This window comes from Apium graveolens, chromosome 11 (assembly GCF_009905375.1).
Source record: "Apium graveolens cultivar Ventura chromosome 11, ASM990537v1, whole genome shotgun sequence".
NCBI lineage: Eukaryota > Viridiplantae > Streptophyta > Magnoliopsida > Apiales > Apiaceae > Apium > Apium graveolens.
This window is the reverse complement of record NC_133657.1, coordinates 185,490,507-185,502,631: the sequence shown is the minus strand read 5'-3', so window position 1 is coordinate 185,502,631 and position 12,125 is coordinate 185,490,507. Positions and strand designations below refer to the sequence as shown.

General features: G+C 32.1%; 1 protein-coding gene across 1 annotated transcript; it reads left to right on the top strand.

Moving 5' to 3' along the window:
- The first annotated feature begins 6,341 nt into the window (after nt 1–6,341).
- LOC141697856 (cytochrome P450 77A2-like) lies at nt 6,342–8,102 on the top strand. Its single transcript, XM_074502411.1, has one exon. The coding sequence runs from the start codon at nt 6,407–6,409 to the stop codon at nt 7,913–7,915; it is 1,509 nt and encodes a 502-aa protein (XP_074358512.1). The 5' UTR covers nt 6,342–6,406; the 3' UTR covers nt 7,916–8,102.
- The last annotated feature ends 4,023 nt before the right edge of the window (nt 8,103–12,125 follow it).

Here is a 12,125-nt window from a genome sequence, read left to right as displayed (position 1 = left end):
ATCAGTATCCTTCTTTGATTAGATCTAACTTCCTCAGTTCCTTCACAGAGTATTTCAATCTTCTCCCATATTTGCTTAGCAGTGTCACAGTTAACAATGTTGTTGTACATCACATTGTTAAGTGACTCAATCAATATCAATTGTAAACTACTATCCAGGGAAACCTTCTCCTTTTCAGGATCAGTATACTCAACAGGATCTTTTGGAGCATAATGAGTTGGTATGACAATGTCTCCATCTGTAGATTCCTCAACCCTTACCACATGAATGAAAGGTCCATTCTTGAGGATCTGAGTGTAGAGTAGATTGGTCATCTTGATAAACAACATCATTTTCCTTTTCCAAAGAGTGTAGTTAGTTTTGTCAAAGGTGAGAATTTTGATGCTACTGATTTTCTGTGTATTCATTCTTCCAAGATCTTGAATCTGTTTTCTTTCAGATTTTGCTCTGATACCACTTGTTAGGTAATGAATCACACACCGGGGGGGTGAATGTGTTTTTCTAATTTTAGGTTTTTCTTGAAAGATAATGGTTGAACAAAGTAAATTAAATCTTGTATAGAAAGGTGTTCATGCAGAAATTAAACTTGCATAAAATAAAGAACACGGATCTTCAAAATTTACTTAATATTTGTATTAAAAATTAAGATGCTTTGCTATAAAATTTCTAAGCTCTTTGAAGTTAAAGGGCTCAGCTTCTTCTCGAGAGTGTTACAAGAATTTTGATCTAAATTATTACTTATAACTAGAGGATCAGTGTTAACTTTATAGCTCAGTTAACTGCTGGTTTACACAATGGATAATAAACATGCTATTAGCTTTTCTAAACTGTCACTTGTCATTTCTATTTATAGAAAAGCAAATCTTCCATTTCTGGCTTAACATATCTTTAGCATCCCGTGTTTACTTTAATCCTCCTCTGTTAGTTAATCTTTGCCATTGATCTTGCACACACTTCAAACTGCTTTTTGTAGACTTGTCAATCCAGCTGTTGGATTGTTTGTTGATTGTTTATCTTAGATAATACACTGATCTGCAATTATGTACTGTGAGACTGTACTTCAAGATCTCCAGTTTGATTCATTTGAACACTTGATATCTCGATAAGTACAAAGGCTTATCGAGATCTCTAGTACTCCATGATGAGTTTGGCTTGTAGAGGTCTTCAGCTCATCGAGATCTCTAGTCTTCATAACTTCACTTGACTTGTAGATATCTCTGAGTTCTCGAATGGATATAGACTTGTCGATAACTCTGAGTTCTCTAGTGAAAGAATGACTTGTCGATATCTTTTTGAGTTCTCGAGTAGGTTTCCTGACTTCTCTACTCCCGGTGGATATTGCGTATCCGTTGAGTAGATATTGCTCATCCGTCGAGTAGATGTATAGCTTATCCGTCGAGTAGATATTGCTCATCCGTCGAGTAGATGTATAGCTTATCCGTCGAGTAGATATTGCTCATCCGTCGAGTAGATATTGCTTATCTGTCGGTACTCTCTGGAGTTTGAATGACTTCTCGATAAGTCATTCTGGAGTTCTCAAATGACTTCTCTATAACATTAAATCTATGACTTGTAGAGATCTTGACTTAGAACATATTTCCCCAAACAGATTTATTCAACTCCAAGCTTCTTCAAAATTCTTCTGAGGAATGATCTTCTTGATCTTCTTCCAGATAGAATCCTTAGGCTTGATACTATTTTAGGAAAATGACTCCAGTCTTCTCCTTTACATTTTTACAGACTTTAAGTGTTACAAGTACATAATACAAATTTAGATAACAATACAACTTACTTAGGGTTGGCCCCAAGCTCAACTGATTGCTAATGACATTGTCAGCTTCAGTATTCTTTGACATCATCTATTATATATTACATATACTACTTTAGAAAATTTTACAAATGTAAATAAATTGAGAATAACATTTAGGAAAGGGAACTTTAAAGAAATGGTTGAATTGAAGAATTTTTTTAATCGTAAATCTTCTCCCATATTTGCTTAGCAGTGTCACAGTTAACAAATTGTTGTACATCACATTGTTAAGTGACTCAATCAATATCAATTGTAAACTGCTATCCAGGGAAACCTTCTCCTTTTCAGGATCAGTATACTCAACAGGATCTTTTGGAGCATAATGAGCTGGTATGACAATGTCTCCATCTGTAGATTCCTCAACCCTTACCACAGGAATGAAAGGTCCATTCTTGAGGATCTGAGTGTAGAGTAGATTGGCCATCTTGATAAACAACATCATTTTCTTTTTCCAAAGAGTGTAGTTAGTTTTGTCAAAGGTGAGAATTTTGATGCTACTGATTTTCTGTGTATTCATTCTTCCAAGATCTTGAATCTGTTTTCTTTCAGATTTTGCTCTGATACCACTTGTTAGGTAATGAATCACACACAGGGGGGGGGGTGAATGTGTTTTTCTAATTTTAGGTTTTTCTTGAAAGATAATGGTTGAACAAAGTAAATTAAATCTTGTATAGAAAGGTGTTCATGCAGAAATTAAACTTGCATAAAATAAAGAACACGGATCTTCAAAATTTACTTAATTTTTGTATTAAAAATTAAGATGCTTTGCTATAAAATTTCTAAGCTCTTTGAAGTTAAAGGGCTCAGCTTCTTCTCGAGAGTGTTACAAGAATTTTGATCTAAATTGTTACTTATAACTAGAGGATCAGTGTTAACTTTATAGCTCAGTTAACTGCTGGTTTACACAATGGATAATAAACATGCTATTAGCTTTTCTAAACTGTCACTTGTCATTTCTATTTATAGAAAAGCAAATCTTCCATTTCTGGCTTAGCATATCTTTAGCATCCCGTGTTTACTTTAATCCTCCTCTGTTAGTTAATCTTTGCCATTGATCTTGCACACACTTCAAACTGCTTTTTGTAGACTTGTCAATCCAGCTGTTGGATTGTTTGTTGATTGTTTATCTTAGATATTACACTGATCTGCAATTATGTACTGTGAGACTGTACTTCGAGATCTCCAGTTTGATTCATTTGAACACTTGATATCTCGATAAGTACAAAGGCTTATCGAGATCTCTAGTACTCCATGATGAGTTTGGCTTGTAGAGGTCTTCAGCTCATCGAGATCTCTAGTCTTCATAACTTCACTTGACTTGTAGATATCTCTGAGTTCTCGAATGGATATAGACTTGTCGATAACTCTGAGTTCTCTAGTGAAAGAATGACTTGTCGATATCTTTTTAAGTTCTCGAGTAGGTTTCCTGACTTCTCTACTCCCGGTGGATATTGCGTATCCGTTGAGTAGATATTGCTCATCCGTCGAGTAGATGTATAGCTTATCCGTCGAGTAGATATTGCTCATCCGTCGAGTAGATATTGCTTATCTGTCGGTACTCTCTGGAGTTTGAATGACTTCTCGATAAGTCATTCTGGAGTTCTCAAATGACTTCTCTATAACATTAAATCTGTGACTTGTAGAGATCTTGACTTAGAACATTTTTCCCCAAACAGATTTATTCAACTCCAAGCTTCTTCAAAATTCTTCTGAGGAATGATCTTCTTGATCTTCTTCCAGATAGAATCCTTAGGCTTGATACTGTTTTAGGAAAATGACTCCAGTCTTCTCCTTTACATTTTTACAGACTTTAAGTGTTACAAGTACATAATACAAATTTAGATAACAATACAACTTACTTAGGGTTGGCCCCAAGCTCAACTGATTGCTAATGACATTGTCAGCTTCAGTATTCTTTGACATCATCTATTATATATTACATATACTACTTTAGAAAATTTTACAAATGTAAATAAATTGAGAATAACATTTAAGAAAGGGAACTTTAAAGAAATGGTTGAATTGAAGAATTTTTTTAATCGTAAATAACCCGCAGCCGATACCCTTCGGGTGCGTACTAGGTAAACCCTACGGATTCACTCAGGAGGCATAATCATAAATTCTCCTCCTGTGGGATTCGAACCTGTGACCAAGAGAATAGTTATCCCCTCTTTAACCAACTGAGTCAACCCTTGCGGGTAAATGAAGAAATTTAGAAATTTAGAAAGAGCAAAGAGTTTTGAGAGATGCTCTGGAAATATATTTTAAAATCTTGTGTATTGAGTAAATTATTTTGAAAGATTGAGAGACATTAAATACAGAGCTATAGTTTTTTTACATTGTTAATTTCTATGGAAACCGCCTTTTTGTTGGAGACCACTTATGTCCTGCAAGTAAAATTATGCATAAAAATATTGTAAAACGTATTATTTTACCGATCTTGTTCTGCAAAGAGAATTAATTTATTCAAAATCTTCAAATATCATATACGTACTGCATGTAGAACATTACAAAATATTTTACTCAACATAAAGGTTTGCAGAATATTTCTTCGGCTTGCACAACATATACATTCTACTTATTAAATTTAAGGATTTTCAATAATTTTAATGAATTAGAGATATTCATAGAACATATTTCACAAAATAATATTTTTTAAAATATTTTGATTGCAAAACTTAGGTTGTCTGCGAGGTCTCCGCTGAAATAGCGGTTTCCATAGAATTTTGCTCTTTTTTTACAATACATAACTATATTCTTGTGCTATAATTAACTCTTGGATTATATAAGTAATATGATGATTAATGTTTTAACTTTCAAAAATTATATATATCTCCCTAAACTTCTAAAATATTTTGAGACAATTTGTAATATAAATCTATTAAGAGCAAGTCCAATACAATATGCAAAATAGTTATAGCTATTAATATAATTTGGCATCGAAAAGTGTCTTTTGATCCTAAAATAAAATTTCAACTCCTTGCATTTTGAAACCAAATATTTCCTAATTTACCTAAATTTTGTCACCTTCTCCTAAGTTTCATTTAAAGTACAACAATATTCATCTCATTTATAGTAGTTTGATGATGTGGTTAGATACATAAATGCATCCTTGGTTTCAAATTTAGAACTAATGATGCATATATGCATATTTGCATCCAAGTATAGAACTTATTTGAAATTTAAATTTTTGACATTTGATTTCAAATTATAGAAATAGCACCACTTATAGCATTGTATTGGACTTCTAACACCATATAAATCTAAAATTATTATATCTATATAAAATTATCTGTGAAAATCTTGATCAATACGTCTCAACTGATACCTAATTTAGGATATAATTCAAAAGATTTATATTGTTTCTATTTTTTGACTTCACCCCCCATCTATTATATCAGATTTTGTTGTACAGTTGGAAGGAATTGACATTTTTTTTTTGTATTTTTGTGTTGACTTATAGTGAATGAATTTATCTTAGCTAAATATATTTGTTCAACGTATATCACCATTTGAGGATATACATAAGTTGGGGTAAAAGTTAAAGTCAAACAAACACCTAAAAATCAATTCAAAATAACTATATACATCTTGACTTACATTAATTATTAATATATTTCAACAAATATATCATGTAGTTAGCCGTTAAGTCAACAACCGTATTCGTATCTCTGTGATGTGACGAACAAATACTAAACATACAAACATAACATAAGTGTTACCGGGTCCCATGTAGTGCATATATTTATATAATTATTATATAGGCTTTTAATGCGAAAATGTGGAAATCAATAATATTTATAATTAAAATTGGCGAATTCTTAAAATATAAATTTATTTATCTATACAAAATCATCAATCTATCAAATTCAAAATTTTATTTTTTTTAAAAGTTACCAATTTCAACTATAAAAATTATTGTTTCTCACTATTTTTATTTAAAAAAGTTGTTTACATTAGTGTGTGACCATATATATAAAATAAATTTTGATTTGACTTATATTAAAACGTGGAGACTAGTTATATATTTAAAATGATTATATGTCCAACAAACATATGGAATTAAATATATTTTTTAACATATATTTTTCCTCAAAATTAATTGTATTAAAATGTATAATCTTTTTGTTTTATTATAGGTAATCCGCATGAACACTGGATAAACCCTAATTATTAGAACAAATCTTAATTAATTAATATAAATCTTAGCTACTTGAGCTATCTTAATAGGCTCAACCAACACCTTAATTATGATGTTGTAGTGCGTGTGTTGAATGTGCATCTAAACAGTGAGGTGAAGTTGTAAGTGTTGAATGCCCTTTCTGTTGTATTAATGTTTATTATGCGATCACATATGTTACAGATATGGACATGTATGTTATAGATGTGGACATGTTTGAACATATATATATTTGTCCAATCAATAGCTGTAATTCATTAAACTACCGCCTCGTTTGTAGTTGAAAGTTATTCCTTTCGTGTATATATATAAGCCCCCCTTGCACTTATCTCCTCATCAACTTTCATCGTTAGCTCTATAAACAAATCATTCATACACAAACACATATTATTTGTATCTTCTTTGTTCAAACAAAAATGGATTTCTACAACTGCATGTTCGCAGCTATAGCCATGGTTGTTTCATTAAGCCTCATGTTGGTCTTGGCACGTAAATTCATTTCAAAAAAGCCCAATCTTCCACCAGGACCACCAGGTTGGCCGCTGGTTGGTAATCTTTTCCAGGCTGCACGCTCTGGGAAGCAGTTTTTCGAGTTTGTTAGAGACTTGGTTCCGGAGTATGGTCCCATTTTTACTCTTAAAATGGGTACCAGGACTATGATAATTGTTACTAGTGCTGATTTGGCTCATGAGGCTTTGATTGAAAAGGGTCAAGTGTTTGCAACTCGGCCCGATGAGAATCCGACTCGAACCATATTTAGTTGCAACAAATTTACGGTGAACTCTTCGTCGTACGGTCCGGTTTGGCGGTCGTTGAGGCGAAATTTGGTTCAGAATATGCTTAGTTCGAGCCGAATTAAGGAGTTTCATCATCTGAGATCGAGTGCGATGGACAGGCTTATTAATCGATTGAAGTCTGAAGCGGACGCGAATGATGGTGCTGTCTGGGTGCTGAAAAATGTGAGATTCGCATTTTTTTGCATACTTTTGGCTATGTGTTTCGGTCTCGATTTAGACGAGGAAACAAATGAAAGAGTTGATCATATGATGAAAAAAGTTTTAATCACACTCGAGCCGAGAGTCGACGATTTTTTACCCATTTTGGGTATATTTTTCTCAAAACAAAAAAGAAGAGCAATCGAAGTTCGAAGAGAACAATTGGAGACCCTAATTCCATTAGTCAAACAACGAAAATTAGCACGCGATGATGAATCATCGGTGCTATCTTTTTCATATTTAGACACGCTTTTCGATTTAGAGATTGAAGGTCGAAAAGCGCGTCTAAGTAACATTGAAATCGTAACGCTCTGCTCGGAATTTCTAAACGGGGGAACCGATACAACAGCCACGGCTCTTGAGTGGGCTATAGCTCGACTTATCGAGAATCCAAATATTCAATCGAAGTTGTACGATGAAATCTTAAAGACGGTGGGGAAGGATAAGAAAATCGATGAAAAAGATATCGAAAAAATGCCGTATTTAAATGCTGTTACAAAGGAATTACTAAGGAAACACCCTCCTACATATTTTGTTCTAAGTCATGCTGTTACTCAACCCTCAAAACTAGCAGGCTATGATATCCCCCTGGGAACATCTGTTGAATTTTTTACACCACCTATCGGAAATGATCCGAAAATATGGTCCGATCCCGAAAAATTCAATCCGGACCGATTTGTTACGGGCAGTGAGGATGCAGATATTACTGGAGTGACAGGGGTGAAAATGATGCCGTTTAGCGTGGGGAGAAGGATCTGTCCGGGAGCAAACATGGCAACAATTCACCTGAATTTGATGACAGCAAGGCTTGTTCAAGAATTCGAATGGAGTGCATATCCTGAAAAGAGCAAGGTCGATTTGAGTGAAAAGTTGGAGTTCACAGTTGTGATGAAGAATCCATTAAGAGCCACAATTAAGCCTAGAGTTTAAGTGACATTTTAGTTACATTTATGGAATACTCATCATATATAGCTATTCTTCTAGTATGTAATTTGTTGATGATCATAGATGATTGGAATTGTTTGAATAAATAAACTGCACCATATCATTATTTAGAATTTGTTTGTTATGGAATCCTTTTGATTGGGTCTTGCTTGCTGATGTGATCTCCAGTCTCGCCCCCCTGTAATGATCTATTCTTTTTATGGAATGCTATTCTTTTATGAGTCATAGTGTAATTTGTTATGTTGGCGTTTATTGTTTAAAGAGCGCAGGTAGAAGTTGGTAGAGGGGTCTTTCAATAGGGATGTCAAAGGTTCGGTCCAGGTTCGGGTTTAGCTTCGGCTTCGTATTTTCTTAGTTGTGTTGTCTACTTATTTTTATCCATTAATTAAAATTCATTTTTTATTCTATCAAAACAAAAAAATTAATAATTGACATAATATAGAACTCGGATGACTATATTTACTTTATTTTTACTTTTTATTCATATCTTATTTATCATAATTATTAAAAATGAACAATTTTTATGTGACAGACTATAATAAAAATAGTGTATAAGAAAACCGGGACTATCGGAGTATTTATTAAACAAACACATGCTTGAGCTTGACACAAAAGCTAATTTGAATAACCACATATTTATTACAATTTGTCATTTGATTAAATCAATGATGATCCAAAGACAGATTATAATAAAAATATTGTATAAAAAAACCGGGACGATAGGAGGATTTTCTAACCAAACACATGCTTGAACTTGACACATAAACTAATTTAAATAGCCACATATGTATTCTAATTTGTCATTTGATTAAATCAATGATGGTTCAAAGACAGATTATAATAAAAATATTATATAAAAAAACCGGGATGATGGGAGTATTTACTAAACAACTACACCCTTGAACTTGATACATAAGCTAATTTGAATAGCCACATATGTATTCCAATTTGTTATTTGATTAAATTAATGATGGTCCAAATCTTCTCATTCGATGTTAATTACTTGTACTTACATGACATTGATTAAGAACTTCGCTACTTTAGGAAAAAGAATTAGAAAGATAAGAAAGGATCAAATGACTAATTCATTTTTGTTTCCTAATTAAGTTAAGAAAATTTGAGAATCGATCAGATGGAAGGAACACTGATTTGGTGGTTACTCCGTAGACACATTATGTACTAGGTGAATGATCGATAATGATCCTAGTTATAAAATGTCTAGCCGTGTATTTTAGAATCATTAATATTTATTTTGAAGCATAAATCCTAAAATTTTATTTATTATTACATACCGATAATTTGGCTATATACAGATTATATACCAAACCTACAGAAAATTAAATTTATATAGAAAATAGTGTTCGGACCTAGATAAGTACAAGCTGTATTATTAATTAGAACTAGGCATTTTTGCCCGCGCGCTAGGTGTGCTATCAAAAATTTATATAATTTTTATTTTTTAAGATGAATTGACAGTAAATAATTATTTGCATTTATTTTAGTTATTTATTTTTAAATTTTTGGTGAATATTGTAGTGTCCGGTTTACATAAAATTATAACATACCATAACAATGACTGTTGCAGTACACTCGCAGCCACAATTTAATTTACAAAATATATTGTCAAAAAAATTAAGGAGGTTAAAAATAGACAACAATCATTATTACTAGCTATACTTATAGAGGAAAATAAAAAAAAATAAGAATGACAATACAATACAACAGTCACATCCATTTTTATGTGACGACACATACTCTGCATCTAAAAAGTATAAACAGTGGCACATTAATAAATATTTTACAAACGTATGTAAAATGTTAATATAAAACATAATTATAGAGGTATTTGATTTATAAAACATAAAATAAAACTATTTGTTTAGGATTTGTAAAAATAGCTGAAGAATACTGTAACATATTCCAATAAACCCACAACTTGAGGTTAACAGATGTAAACAGTACGAAACCCGTGGACAGAAGCTCCAACGCAGCATGCCTTGTTCAATTTGAAGTTGATTCAATGAATCTGCATTTGTTAGTATAGCTAATCCATACTATTTCAGCGGGGAAACCTAATTTCAAAGAGTTAAGTTGTTCATTTCACTTATAATTTAATCATTGTTACAATAAGAATTTGATATTAGACCGATCATTGAATATAAATTAATGTAGAAATGGATCTAAAAGCAGTTCGGATATATTTTGTTTGTACAAATATGGAATCTGTATGTGGTGAAAATGAGATATACAGAATTTGCATGAGATTCTGACTTGATCTGGAATATGAAGGAGGAGCACAGTTCAATTTTCAAGTATATAATCCGTATGCGGTGGAAATGAGATATACAGAAGTTGCATGGGATTCTGACTTGATCTGGACTGATACCGATCTAGAAATACTGAGTACCACTTTTTGTTATGATGATACAACTAATTTTTGCAATGTTCATCACATATTTATTGAAGGCAAACATTTGTTAGGCACTATATTCATAGAGGTAATATATTTTATATTATTATACTTTCTATAAATATGATTAGATTAAATTTTTACTTCTATTTCCTTCTCAAATTTTTTGGAATTGGAATAATACAAATAAGATTTTTATTAACGGTTTATCACTTTTTTAAATAATATAACACTCAAATTAATGATGTATTCCAAGGAATTCCAGATTCCAACTTGGGGCAGGGAAATTTGTAAGCACATAACTACAAAAAAACTCATATTATGTGTTCAGTAGTACAACTTAAACATAGATAGATTCAAACAAAATAAACTATATTTTGGTACCGAATAATCTTTGACAGAATTGGAAAACATTATGTACAAATTTATAAGGGAAGTATCGAGAACTTTAACTACAACGGTCATCGAATGCCAACAGTCTAAGCAAATATCAACTTTTGAGCAACAATATTTGGCATTATTATGATACGTCATATCCTGCTGTGCAGAGAAAAAATAACATATAAATGATGAATGACTGATATGATGATACGCCATATCATGTTATATAAATCTATAACATTTACTTCCATTGCCTTGCCATATCAAGGCCTAAAATAAATGTGAAAATAGTAAGTAACATGAATGTGTATCTGAAAAAAATAAATTAAATAACAAAAATGAAAAATAAAATGAGAAAACTGGACCTGAGGTTGTCCTCAGCGATCTAGCCTGAGATTATAAGAATTTTGAGTACAATTTAAATGGGTAGTTTTATAATTTTAAGTCAACCCCCCTGTATTTACAAAAATACCCCTACTATTATATGAGGAAATCTTATAACCTCAGGCACAACACTGAGGACAACCTCAGGCACATCAATCTCAAATAAAATTTACAAAAGGAAAAAAATGAGTCAGAGAAATATAATAAACAAACCTACAATTTTAAACACATATGCAAACTTCTGTTTCAGAAGCAAAGAATCTATCCACAATCACGACCAATTACAATCAACACGGATACATATATTTAAAAAAATATATATGCATGAATCATATTTAATTACAAAAACAACTGAAAAATTATCCGAGAAGATATGGACACAGAAATCTGAAAAAATACAAAGTGAGACAATAGAATTTGGCCGAGAAAATAATCAACAAACATGTACATTTGCACTGGCATTAGATTGAAAATACTTGCATTTACACTGTCACCGATATCTGTAAAAAGTAATAAGCCATAGAATAAACAAACTAAGCACGCTACATTTCACCGGACAACAATCATGTCGAAATTGATAAGTATTTACCTTTTGACGTAACATTAGTATGGTTTGAGGCGTCTTGACAACATGTCTTAAATGGAGGTGTAAAATCATCTAAATTAATTAAATTAAACTTGAATCAGACATAAAACAAAAGCAAATCCAGGAAAATAGTAAGAATAAAACATTAGCCAACCGCGGTGGCATTAGAAATGTTGGGATAAACATTCTCTGAGTTTTGACTCCAGATCCTACGTTTTAAATCTAAAGAAAACAGCACACGAAAGTTACTCATTTTCCACATGGCCAAAAAATTGCAATTAAATTTTGATGAAAAATCAAACCTGTAAGTGAGGATCTCGAGGATGAATTTGTCGAGGGTGGATCTATATCCGTAACTGACCCACAAATGATCAAAACGTCTTTATCATCAATTTAGATTTCAAGTAATCTAAATTGAGCCGGAGGATTAAAAA